This window comes from Rhizoctonia solani, chromosome 1, assembly GCF_016906535.1.
Source record: "Rhizoctonia solani chromosome 1, complete sequence".
NCBI lineage: Eukaryota > Fungi > Basidiomycota > Agaricomycetes > Cantharellales > Ceratobasidiaceae > Rhizoctonia > Rhizoctonia solani.
In genome coordinates, this window is record NC_057370.1 from 556,060 (window position 1) to 568,931 (window position 12,872).

Here is a 12,872-nt window from a genome sequence, read left to right on the forward strand (position 1 = left end):
TTATTTAACCACATAAGCAAGTTACACAATGTCCCTTTTTCATTTGCTCATCTACATCAAGCGCCATCAATTACTTCCCTAACAACCTTTGCCAAGCGTCTCAGTGCCTCATCTACAAGTTCGATGTCCATGACACTAAATGCTGTTCGTACGTATGCTGTCTTTCTCCCACTGGGGAAAAATATCTGCCCAGGAACGGCAATTACACCTCCGGCTAAAGCCTTAGTGCTGATAAGCTGATAAGAGTCTTCGTCAGGAACGTTAAGTCTGAACCTGATCAAGGGAAGATATTAAAAAAAAAATTAATGTGGAGCATGACAAATGCTAACCAGAAGAAAAGCCCGGCCTCTGGTCGCGTCCATTCTGCCAACGGTTTTTCACCTTCGGGCTTGAAGTGCTTATACATTGCAGCTTCGAATGCATCCCGTTTAGCTCGATAGAATCCAGAGATATTATTAATATGTGCGCGGAAGCCATCGTAGCCCCAATGTTTGAGCATAGCGAGCGCAATAACTTGAGTGGTGCTGTTGGCTTGAAGGTTTGCTGCTGATGTCTATTGCCACGATGAGCTCCAAGATGAGTGATTATTCTTAGCAAGCTTACATGCGAGTTCATAGCCTTGATGAGCCCCGGAGGACCAGTTGCGAACCCAATGCGCATACCTATAAACAATTTTGGGCTGAGTATATAAACTATATGCGCATGGATCGAACATACCTGACGACAAAACTTTGGAGAAACTGTCAAGGCGTAGCACGCGACGCTGTTTGCCGCTTAACGACTTATCTTCGAGCGCAAGATAGGAAGGCGCCCTTTCTTCGGATCCAAAGTACAGATAATAATAAGGATCATCTAGAGGATTATTAGAACCTGAAATCGAACTTAATGAATAGCCTACCTTCGAGAATCAAGAAATCATGTTCTTCAGCAAGCTTTAAAACCTCCTGTCTCCTATTCAATGGCGTTGTAGCTCCAGTTGGATTGCAGCCATAAGGAACAGTATATAGTGCCTTGGGCTTTGGTTTGTCCTTTGGCCAATCAGACAAGATCCCGCGCAAGTGATCAATTGAAATGCCGTTAGGGTCGGTCTCCACCTCTGCAGAAACATGAGTCATGCATCAAAACGCTGGATCGTTGCCTTACCAATCATGTCAGGCTCCAGGGTTTGAAGAATGGGCAATACGCCCCTATAAAGATGCTAAGCTCGTGTAAAGTAGGCCTAAGTCCCCAGAACTTACGCATAGACAGGTGCCTCGACCAAGATTGCGTCACCTGGATCTAGTAGGCATGTAAAGATTTTGTACATGAGGTCCTGACTTCCACTTCCAACCGTTAGCTGCAAGTTCACGTCATCAACGGTGATGCCGTGTTCTTTGAGCTGAAAATCAGCCAGCAACGCCCGAAGATCTGGCACACCGTCGGTAAAGTTATATTGAAGAGCAGTGGCGAGTAAATTTCCGTCTATTTTCAAGGTTTCGCGTACGGGTTCACCTCCAGATGGCGAGTAAGGCTGAGGCGCGTCTGGAGCACGGAGTGTAATAGATATTTCGTCAATAGGGAACGTGGATTGGTTGGGTTTTCCCGCGAGTAATGAGATGATGCCAGGCGTTTTCTCTAGTGGGAGGAGACCACGGACTAATTATAGGAATACCTGTGAATTCAAAGGTGCACGCCAGCAGAAGTATTTCACTCACTCCCATCAATAGTTCTAAGGGTAGTTCTCCGAGCAAGGAACCGCGAATAGTCATTCTGATTGGTTGTTTTCTACCAATTAAGGAACGTCATTTAGTGACAACTACACAACGCATTTATTAAGAAGCCCACATTTGCCTCTGGAGACAGTTTCAGTTTTGAAATTTCTGGAGCATCTTCGGCCGTCGAGTTGATGGCAGTTGGAGGCATTCTGAATGACTTCCAAAGAGTGGAATAGGAGGCAGGTACTTGGATGCCGTCGTCGCTAGTTGTAAGAGTAATGTATTCATTTTCGGCTTTTATTCCGATCACATGTACGAGTCATTCAGTGCGGTTTATATGTAATTACCTTGTGCTGACCAAGCGACTTGGCCCTGGAAAAGGCTTATTGCAAATTTAGAAAGAATGCAAACACAGCCCTTTGATCCAGGTACAATGCAAAATAACACCCGCCCCACAATCGGAACCTTTCTCTACCCCGGCAGTTGTCGTGTATAGGATAATATCTAGTTTTCCCGTTACCGGCGGTACGCTAAAAATAATAGCCAGATTGCAGCTGTCGAGCATGCAACAAGAAGCTTCTCCAGTCCGGTTGAAAATGAAGCTCACCCCGTCGTCGTGGTCGTTAATCAAACATTCACACGTGGCGACGCATTTTGGGACAAGGGTTTCAGAAGCCAGTATGAATGAGAAGGCTAATATATGTAAGCGATGTTATACACTAGATATATTATTGCTAAGGAAAGTGCTGTATGAGGTCGAGGGATATGTTATATGATCGCCAAGGAACAGAGGTACCCACGTATGTACGGGACAACACAACCGGACGATGTCATATGGAAATGGGGCTCACATGCCTGCGGTCCGCAGTTCCCTGTTTCTCGGATACGCCTCGCAACCAAGAAGCCAGGCTTATTGGAGTCCACCTATCATAGGCTATAAGACACCTAGCTGCGGCAGCAATTCGGGTTTCTGTACGCATAGCTGGCCTTCCACGCTCTTCCAGGTAAGTAAGCTACCGTAGCTTGTGTCACCACTCTCACTCATGCGCATTCATTTCATAAAGGTGCAAGAGTGCATTTTATTGTATAAACGGCATACAGTCCGCTTTCCACATTCGCTTCTATCCCTTGTCTCGCCACTCGTTTCCCCCCTGCTCAGTTCGCGAAAATGGCCGGCGCTCCAGCTGCTGCAGCACCATCAGCTCCTTGTCCAACGACGATATTGGATTCTACACTGATATATTGATTTTATTCGTTCTCTTATTCTTCACTATCACCGCTCTGCCTCGCCTCTTTGCTCGATTAAGCCATCGTACAGCATGGAGAGACGGCTGGATCATCCTTCGTGGCTCATCTTCCTCGAACAAGTTTGCATCGACCAACTCGAGCGAATTCAGCGTTACCCGTAAACCGACATATTCGTCCAATGGCGGTCTTTCACGCTCAAACACTCAAGGCGGTCTCTCTCGTTCCAACACCAAAGTCGGTCTCTCGCGCTCCAACACCAAAGGGGCGTTCACCACGGAAAGCGAGACGTACGAATCGACCTATGTCCAGCACTCGTCATTCAACGTCAATGTCGTTCCTCATTTACGTGCCGCTCGTGGGGTCCAGGGCCACGAGCCTACCCGCGTACCGTCCTACCACTCGATGCTTCACCCGGTCTCGAAATTCGTTTCGACTCGGTATGCAGGGTACTCTTTCGGACAGTATATCGTCTTGTTCGGATACGCTGCTCTGATCACCGTCGCGATGTTCCTGTTTGGGAATCCGGTACGAATATCAAGCGTGCTGGGTTTGTGTGTATTTCGCAGATTCCTGTCGTTTTTGCGCTTGGAACAAAGAACAGTCTGGTTGGGTCCTTGGTTGGGATGGGGTATGAAAAGGTGAGTGGGAAGAGATCGAGAGTGGGTGTATGCTCATTCGTTATTGGCTAGTTGAACTATATCCACCGATGGGTTGGCCAACTCATGTTTATCACTGGTTTATTCCATGTTGTCGGATATCGTAAGTACCTGCTGCCAGTTTTATCCCTCGAACCAAATGACGTTGGAATTAGTCGTCAAATGGACCAAATCTGGTGTTCTCCCGCTCGCTGCCAAGAACCAGTTCTGGGGCTGGATGGCCTTTGGTGGGCTCGTATTCTGTGCGATCCTCTCCCTCCCGGCGATTCGTCGTTCGTCGTACACGATCTTCTGGCATTCGCACTGGATCGGGCTGGTCATCATGTTGTTTGCCGTATGTGCCCTGTTTCTTTCCCTTATCTCGAACAAAGCTGATCGTATGGACCGAATAGGCTTGTTGCACGTCCCCGAATGTATCCCCTACTGCGTCGCGGCGGGTGCCATCTATGGACTCGACCAATTGACGCGTATCGTCAAGTCCCACTGGGTGACTGCAACGATTACACCTGTCCCTGAGATGAAGTGCACTCAGGTTAGATTAAAGTTTTATCGCCTGATACGCGGTGGTACTGACATATTCTATCCCTGACTTCTTTCCACCTCGCTTCTGTGGAAACTTGAACTTGGTTATATTGGCTTCCCGCCGCATTCGGATAGATCTCTATTCCGAACCTGACTCGTGGATGGAGAGCTGGCCAACACGTTCGTGTTCGTATCCTCAGTGCCGGAATGGGACCGCTCGGATGGGCCGAGGCGCACCCTTTCACCGTAAGTCCGCGTACCTCGAGTTTCAGCTTTTGCGTGTCTGATTCGCCGTATTGCAGATTGCGTCCGTATCCAACTCGTCCGGACAAGGTGATGGCCTCACGCTCCTCGCCAAGCGCGCAGGAGACTGGACCGGAAAGTTGTACACGCTCTCCCAGGGCACGCCATCCTCCGAAAAGGGACTCGGAGTCGGACGCAACGTGAGCATGATCATCGAAGGTCCGTACGGCGGTCCTGGACCATGCATCTTTGCCGCGTTTACTGCCAGCGTGATCGTCACCGGCGGATCAGGCGTCACGTTCGCGACCTCGGCCGTCGAAGAGCTGATCGCGCAGGCCGAGGAAGGAAACGCCAAGACGAGGAGTATCGATCTGGTCTGGGTCGTTCAAGAGCACAAGAACGCCGCGCCGCTTGTTCCTGTGTTTGCTGCGCTGCTGGCGCGGGCGTCGACGGTGCATACGTTGAGTTTGAAGGTCCAGATTCATTATACGCGTGCGTCCTCGACGGCTCCGCCGAATGTGGCCCAGCTGGTTGGGAGCGATTTGATCAGTTTGTGGCTGGGAGACCGGATATTACGCAGGTTGTGTCTGAGGTTGTGAGGAGGACTGCGGTTGGGGGGACTGCCGGGGGTGTGGTGGTCGGTGTGTGTGGGCCATTACCGTTGGTTGAAGATGTATACAAAGCAGAGCGGGCCGTGGGGGGTGAGATGAGAAAGGCTGCTGGAGGCGTGGAAGTGCATGAAGAGTGGGTCGAATTTTATTAGTGCGCAGGGTTAATCAGTTGTACTAACTTGTTGTCATCCGTAGGGCGTTTGGATGGTAACCCACTCGATAGTTATATAAACTCGGGCTCAATCTGGATCCATTGAGTGGCTGGCTGGGCAGTGCCCGATCTGTTTCTAGTTTCTGGTTTCGAGTGCTAGTCGCTCTAGTTGTAGATATTTATCAATTCGGACCGAAATAGCATGCGTTCTTTAGCTCGAATTGAATTCAGTACGCAGATCCGTCCGAGATGGGCATAGATTGGATGATCGTACCAGGGCAGGACCAATGAGTTCTTCCACGCGAGCACACACACAGACCAGATACTCGGATTAAATAAAAGTACATAAACCAATAAAACCGCAAACCATGCGTAGCGCGACAACGACAACAGCGAGAGTGAGAGCAAGCCGCTGCCTGGTGCACACGGCGCTGATGGAACCGCGGATGAAGAGAGTGTCAGCGCTTAACGTTAGCGCCGAGCTTGCATTGCCGTCGACGACATGGCCTCTGACAGCGCCGACGCAACCCACTCGAAAGACGAGTCCAAGACGTCTCCCTCGCCCTCGCTGTCCCCCCCGCCACCCTCGCCTGGCGCAAACACGAGCAAACAGCTGAACTCGACGCCGTCCTCGCCGTTGAGCGACCCGCCGCAGTCGCCCAGGACGTCCCCGGCGCCCAACACGGCAAGGACACCGATGACAGGGAGGACCGAGCGGCAGTGGTGCTTGAGCTCAATGCGGAGCTTCTCAAGTGAGCATTGTTTTTTTGGTTGATTTTTCAGAGTGTTGATGTTTGTTTGTTTTTTAGAGCGTGTGGGTCGATGATTGAGCGTGGCGTGCCTAGTGCTGAGCTTGAGCCGTGAGTATGGTGGCGAGGAGCTAGTTATGGAGCTAATGATGATTGCAGATGGAAGCAACGACTGTCTCAGAACCTGACGTGGCTTGCGACATATGCGGACCAAAAGCCTCGTTCCGAAAACGTGCGTGCTTACTACATCTACACTCCTAATAACACTATTGCAGGCCCCTCCCTTGCCTGTGTTTACCCACCCTTCGCCCGCTCCCAATCCGACTATCGAGTCTCTCTACTCCAAGCTGTCCGTCTTGTTCCAAAAAGACATTGACCGCGCACTTCGAAAAGCCCAGCGCGCAGCCCAAGATGCCCTTCGTCCTCTCCTTCCCTCAAGCGCGAGAGGGAATCGTCTCCGACCTCTGACTCGAAGCGCATCGACACAGGCGTCGGCAAGACCTTTTCCATCGGCAGCGGGAGCGTCAAGGGCGATGGCAGTAGCGTTGCCGGCAGCCCCGGGAGAGCCCAAACCCCGAGCATAAACGCTATGAGAACGGTACACCCAACGTCAGCACTCCAGGCGCCCAGAACACTGGTCTTGGTCCCTCGGGATTAAGCGGAACACCCGGACTTGTTGGAACACCCGGTCAGATCGCCAGCCCACCTGGGCCGAGCATGAGCCCTGTAGCAGGCATGAACCCCAACGCGCTCGGCGGAATCAATTCCCTTGGGGCTGTCGGTGGACAGATGTCTCCGGCTGGACAAATGTCTCCTGTTGGTGGCCAACCTCAGCTCGGCCAGATGTCCCCGGCGGGTACGATGGGCCACATCTCGCCCGCGAACCAACTCGGTCAAATGTCCCCCACGAACCAGATGTCCCCTAACCAACTTGGCGGTCAAATGTCACCTACCAACCAGCTCGGACAGATGTCGCCTACCAACCAACTTGGACAAATGTCGCCTACCAACCAACTCGGTCAAATGTCCACGAATCAACTCGGTCAAATGTCCCCCACCAGTCAACTAGGCCAAATGTCACCGACGAACCAGCTCGGGCAGATGTCTCCCGTAGCCGGACAGAACCAGATGCAGGCGAGGGGGATGAGCCCTGTGGCCGGCATGGGTCCCAATGCGGCCATGGGAATGGGGCAAGGCGGGATCGGGATGGGTCAGAACGCGATGGGTGGGATGGGTATGGCCGGTATGGGAGGACAGAACCAGATGGCCATGGGACAAAATCCCCTCGGTATGGGTGGCCAAAATATGGGCATGGGAGGCCAGAATCCGATGGGCATGGGCGTGCAGAACGTGATGGGCATGGGCGGCCAAAACGCGATGGGAATGGGAGCCCAAAATGCGATCGGCGGGCTGGGGGGGATGGGAATGATGAACCCTCAACGAAACATGAGTCCGGTCGCGAGCATGCGTCCCCCGTCGCAACAGCAAAATCCGACGATGGGTCAATCCGGCGGGATGGGCATGGGGGTCGGAGTCGGGGTGGGGAACATGGTTGGGATGGGTCAGAATCCGATGGGCGGGCAGAACGTCATGTCTGGCGTCGGCCAGAACTCGATCGGCGGGGTAGGCCAGAACTCGATGGGTGCGCAAAACGCCATGGGTGTCGGGCAAAATGCCATTGGCGGAGTTGGTCAAAATCCTATGGGCGCAGTCGGCCAAAATCCCATGGGCGCCGGGATGGGCGGACAAACCAATATGGCCGGTCAACAGCCTAACCAGCACCCCAATGCTCATTCTTTTACCGGATTCTGCAACAGAACCCGCCTCATCCGTGGGTTGTCCATTGTAGCCGGGTTGTACCAAACTTCAACGATCTGCCGGTGCAGAATAAGATTAGCATGTTGGCGCAGATGCAGGTAGGTTTATGTTCTCTTTATGCGGTCTCTTCCCTTGCATTCTTTATCGGTTAGCTTACACAATTGACCTTAGCAGCGGCACCAGGCGGCTGCGCGTCAACAGCAGCAACAACAACAGCAGCAACAGCAGCAACAACAGCAACAGCAACAGCAGCAGCAACAGCAGCAGCAGCAACAACAACAAAACCCCAACGCTCAGCCTGGACAAAGCGCAAGCCCACCCATTCCCCAACTCGTTCATTCTAGGCAGCAACAGCAACAACAGCAGCAACAACAGCAGCAGCAGCAACGACAATTCATGATGCTCCAGCAGCAAATGCGGACCGGTGGTCAAACGCCACAACAGCAAGCGGCGCAGATCCAACGAATGAGAGCTGAGCAGCGCATGCATGTTCAACAGCAACAGCAGGGTCAACAAGGACAGGGACAGGGACAACCCGCGGGTATGCAAGGCGGACGTGCATACCATATGGCTATGATGCAGCAGCAGCAACAGCAACAGGGACAACAATGGAACACTCCCGGTGTGGGTGGAAACACGGGATGGCCAGGTGGTGGAGGCGGCATAACACTGGTCTCGGTGTTGGGAGCATGAACCCCGGCGGGGCAGGTGGCAACACCAGCACAGACGACTACGACTCGAACGCACTGTTTAGTGAATGGACATCAGGCGCATGACCTTTTTTTTACATTTTCCTTTTCTTGTCTTTCTCCTCTCCGCATGTCCTCGTTCTCTCTCCGTCCGCATGTCATGAACGCTCTTTTCCTTCTTTGGTCTTTGTTCTCCTTTGCCTCTTTTTTTATTATCAATCTCCCTTGTTTTGTGTATGTTTCGTTAGTCGTGTGTGGTGTGGGTGGGGTGGGAAAATGTCATCTTTCTGTGTTGTGATGTAATTTCAGTGTGGTATGGTGTCTTAAATGGGGGACTATCTTGATCAATTGAGTGTTAGAACTCGTCGGACTTGAAGTTGTAGGTATAATGAACATGGTGATATATTACGTTTTATTAAAAAGATGTCAACCGCAAGGCCGAACATTATAACATGGCATAAGTGTATAGTTGTTCCTAATATGTCAATGGTCATACTTCAACGTGGTTCCCCCAGTAAAAATCCAACTTCCGGCCCGCTGGTTGATATTTCGGATTAAGATCTCTGCCCGAGCTGTGGTGCAGTTAGTTTTGGTTAGTTCGTACCCGTCCGTAAATACGTACCAGCTCGTGATTTTGACAAGCATCTCGTCGGCGGCTGGTGTCAAGAGTCCTCGACATCGAATCGTCCCGTTCCAATCTCCGTCGTAAAACTGAACCAGGAGTCTCGGTGCAGGAACAGGCTCTAATATTTCTGATTAAATCTACATTCTTCCGAATAAACAAAAAGTTTCACTCACCGAGCAACCAGCACTCATTGTGCTGATCTCCAAAATACAAGTTGTTCAGCACGTTTTCCTTGATATCTTGCGTCAGAGTATAAATATCAATATATCGTTGACCTTCTATCTCGACGACAAGGATATCAGGCGTATACAAGAACGTAGGGATCCCCCATTTGTGCTGAAAGATAAAACGCACGACAAGTGGCCGGTCGGACATTGTCGTGATACGCGTCGGACGCGCCGGAACGGGACAAATAAGGTCCCTGGGGGCGCTTACGCGCCGCATACATGAATGGCTTAATTACACGTGGGTTGGGAGCCGGCGGATTCCAGATGTTCGCGGTCTTTTCTTTTATTACTTGTGGTGATTTTTTGTTTGAGGAAAGCGCCTCTGCGGCCCGTAAGGCACATGTTTAGTAAGTTCCTTGTGGATTTGAGAAGTTTTCCCAGTTAGGTCGAAGGTTTGAGGATAAGTGGCAAAAAAATCCAAACGCTGTAATAGGCCCGGGGATTTATGGTGCTGATGTATGGTAAACCGGACTCGTCAACCAGCAGAAGATAGCTCCTAGACGTCTTGCTTCCCATACGTAAGCACCATGCACATACAATGGAACCAGTGCGGATTTCCTGGGCGCCAAAAGCTGGTGCGCTGGCAAATCTGCATTATTTTCACAACACACCTCAATTCCCTGCGCTTCACTTGGTTACAGATTCTGGGTAATAGGTAAGAATTTTATACTTTTGGGCTAGTCGTGCTCACAAATATTCAATATGCAATACCTAAGAATTAGAGCAACCTGTATGCCATCATGTTACAGTTTACTACTTACACTCTCGGTGAATATGTTCTTGGTACCCTCATTTGAACTTCGAATTCTCCTGTCAAATAGTCAGCACTTCCTTGCGTATTCGGAAATATACTTTGCGCTTAGTTGTAGGTTCGCATCAAGGATATGACCTACCCGGCCTTGAGAATACTACTCAATGTGTGAATTCACCCGAAATCTGATGTCACTCTTCTCAATATAATCCCGGGCATCACCGCGCCCCAAGAGTATCAGATAATATGTGTAGAGCGTTCCAGTCGCATGGTCCCTCTGGATCTTCTATAGCTGTTCTTCGATAGAAAGAAAAACCCTGTGCCACCATTATAAATAGGCCCTCAAGCCTGCAGCTTGATCACTTAACCAGGCCTTGAACTCTGCTGGACCGCTATATTTCAGCTGTCACGATGTCGGAAAGTATACTTCCTGTAGCAATCATTGGAGGTGGGTAAGTAAATAAATCTTCTGCTTCATATCCGCTCTCTTATTATGAACAAGACTTGGAGGATCTCCACTGCTATCGCCCTGCAAACTCAGCTCAGATGTTACGATTATCAGGTCGATTCAACATTTGAACAATTTGACAAGTATTGATGTTCAATCATAGATCTTTGAAATGTCCAATGGCATCGGAGGCACTTGGTTTGTACGCATACCTGAGCCTATGCTAGAGACAGTAGACACTCACTATTCACCCAGGAAAATACGTATCCGGGCTGTGCATGTGACATCCCTTGCCATTGGTATTCGTAAGCTTGCCAATCATACACACTTGAAATTTATATTAATTCACAAGTATAGCTTGTCCACCGAACTCAACCCCGAATGGACGCAATTGTACGTTGGATATAAAGAAATAAGGAGCTACTGGGAGCGAGTGGCAGAAAAGCATAAAATTTTGTCGCACATTCAATTCTTCAGTGAAGTCTATCCTTGGTCTGGGATGAAGATTCGCAAACGTATACCATCAACATCCAAGACACACGTAGCAAGGAAGTCCGACAGGTTCGGGCTCAAATCGTCGTGTCCGCTGTGGGCGTATTCCATAAGCCTATGTGGCCCAACGTCCGGGTCGAGCATCCTTCAAAGGCGTGTCAATGCATGCGCGTATGTGGGATCATAGCGTAGATTTTTCTGGAAAGAAGGTTGCGGTCATCGGAAACGGATGCTCTGCGTACGTGGTACATTAACTCATGTACGTAATCTAAAAAAAACCGCCTCCTACAGGACGCAAATCGTACCAAAGCTCGCCGAGGATTCCTCTACTAGTATTGTGGAATTTTGTAGGTGAGTTCTCCGATGCTTCTAGCTCTTGCCCCTAATGAATGCACTACAGGACACCCTCTTGGTTTGTGCCGAGGGTTTGTATTGTATCTTGTTCCTCGTTATCAATTCCTGATGGTTTTCCTTAGCCCCAAGCCACTGTTCCAGAGTGGGCAAAATGGATATTCCGGAATATGCCATGGACACAAAGAGCCTTCCGTTGGATGATTGTTGCGAGAGTAAGTTTGCTTCTATATTTTTGTATTTAGACCTGACTTCGGCTCCTACCTAGTGGATATGACCTATCTCAACTGGAAAGTTGGGCCATTCACATCAATGCTACGTCGCCAGAGGGAGAAGGTAACGGTTGTATCCTGAAGTATCCGTCCTTCGTTTTCTGATCTCTTGTTAGGCTTGTATCGAAAGAATCAAGCGGCTCACACCTGAGAAGTACCACGAGAATTTAATTCCCAAGTTCCGTAAGTTAGATATAGTTCCTGGATCTGAGGTGTTCTTGTGACGCATTTTATTAGCGATGGGGTGTAAACGCATTATATACGACCCCGGGTACCTTGAGTCGCTCCAACGCCAAAATGTTGAGCTCGAGTGGATCCTATAACAGAAATTACAGATAACGGCATCACAACTGAGTCAGGTATGATGCCATGGGATCGCGATCGATGCTAAATAGCAAAGCATTGCAGGAAAACACTACGAGTTTGATATTATTTGCTTTGCCACCGGTTTGACATTGAAACTCTAGTAGTATCAATATTAAGGGTGCTGGGGCAAAATGATGGCGATTACTTCAGAGAGCAAGGAGGACCAACCGGATATATGGGCACCACAATCCCAGGATTCCTAACCTCTTTACGCTATTAGGTCCCAACACTGCAACTGGTGAGGCGATTTTTATTTTTATTTCAATCAACTATTTCTAATTTATATTAGGCCACGGCTCTGTGATTCATTCGGAAGAGGTCCAGGTGCGCTCGACGGCTTTTAAGAGACTAAATAAAGGCAAATTGATTTGATTGTTTCTGAAAGATTAACTATGCAATGCAACTGATCAAGCCCATTATTCGGGGACATGCGAAGAGCTTCGCGCCCAGGGCAACGCTACTAAGGCATACAACGACCGTCTCCAGGAAGAACTGAAACATACAGTTTGGACCAGTTGTATATCTTGGTACCACGCAGGTGAGTTCTAATATCCGAATTGGATTGTCGAAACCTCATTAGCCTTAGGGGAGGGCCGTCGAGGCAAACTTATGACTTGGCCGGCAACCCAAACATATATGTGGTGGATGATGCGTACACCAATCTGGCGAGACTATGACACCACAGGGGGTGAGAAATGGCTGAAGCGTCGGCAATACGCTTCCGCAGCTCAAACCACATTGGAATGGTTGCTCATCGGAGCCGGTCTGGGGACATTCGCCCTCATGAAGCTCGGGAAGTGGGAGTACACCAAGCAATTAATAGTCAATAACGCGAGTGGACTGATCAAAGGGCCGTGAGAAAAGATTTTTATCAGATAGCCGTACCAATTCTCCCTCTATCAAGCCTGTTCAACTCACATTCGACTCCATGAAGTATACATGCAATCCATATGTCATTA

General features: G+C 49.8%; 4 protein-coding genes across 4 annotated transcripts; 2 read left to right on the top strand and 2 right to left on the bottom strand.

Moving 5' to 3' along the window:
- Positions 1 to 56: 56 nt before the first annotated feature.
- RhiXN_03665 (aminotransferase class I and II protein) lies at positions 57 to 1,902 on the bottom strand (the record flags this gene model as incomplete). The annotated part of the gene is made up of 9 exons (XM_043323482.1): positions 57 to 273; positions 330 to 553; positions 604 to 662; positions 718 to 852; positions 899 to 1,096; positions 1,144 to 1,187; positions 1,239 to 1,635; positions 1,695 to 1,764; positions 1,825 to 1,902. 9 exons carry the CDS (start codon positions 1,900 to 1,902, stop codon positions 57 to 59), a joined length of 1,422 nt encoding a protein of 473 aa, XP_043175901.1.
- A 619-nt stretch (positions 1,903 to 2,521) lies between these two features.
- Positions 2,522 to 8,385, top strand: RhiXN_03666 (Ferric reductase like transmembrane component; the record flags this gene model as incomplete). Its single annotated transcript, XM_043323483.1, has 19 exons — positions 2,522 to 2,698; positions 2,796 to 3,467; positions 3,509 to 3,580; positions 3,632 to 3,701; positions 3,754 to 3,936; positions 3,991 to 4,130; positions 4,256 to 4,366; positions 4,423 to 4,893; positions 4,944 to 5,125; positions 5,519 to 5,582; positions 5,642 to 5,877; positions 5,935 to 5,985; positions 6,034 to 6,106; positions 6,150 to 6,223; positions 6,268 to 6,472; positions 6,568 to 7,636; positions 7,692 to 7,705; positions 7,761 to 7,790; positions 7,864 to 8,385. The coding sequence occupies 19 exons, from the start codon at positions 2,522 to 2,524 to the stop codon at positions 8,383 to 8,385; spliced, it is 4,416 nt and encodes a 1,471-aa protein (XP_043175902.1).
- Positions 8,386 to 8,871: 486 nt separating this feature from the next.
- RhiXN_03667 (uncharacterized protein) lies at positions 8,872 to 9,381 on the bottom strand (the record flags this gene model as incomplete). The annotated part of the gene is made up of 3 exons (XM_043323484.1): positions 8,872 to 8,953; positions 9,004 to 9,124; positions 9,180 to 9,381. 3 exons carry the CDS (start codon positions 9,379 to 9,381, stop codon positions 8,872 to 8,874), a joined length of 405 nt encoding a protein of 134 aa, XP_043175903.1.
- A 1,014-nt stretch (positions 9,382 to 10,395) lies between these two features.
- RhiXN_03668 (uncharacterized protein) lies at positions 10,396 to 12,771 on the top strand (the record flags this gene model as incomplete). The annotated part of the gene is made up of 14 exons (XM_043323485.1): positions 10,396 to 10,436; positions 10,487 to 10,546; positions 10,596 to 10,634; positions 10,688 to 10,737; positions 10,790 to 10,825; positions 11,117 to 11,162; positions 11,216 to 11,271; positions 11,401 to 11,490; positions 11,544 to 11,611; positions 11,664 to 11,730; positions 12,134 to 12,151; positions 12,203 to 12,237; positions 12,352 to 12,451; positions 12,500 to 12,771. The coding sequence occupies 14 exons, from the start codon at positions 10,396 to 10,398 to the stop codon at positions 12,769 to 12,771; spliced, it is 978 nt and encodes a 325-aa protein (XP_043175904.1).
- Between the last annotated feature and the right edge of the window lie 101 nt (positions 12,772 to 12,872).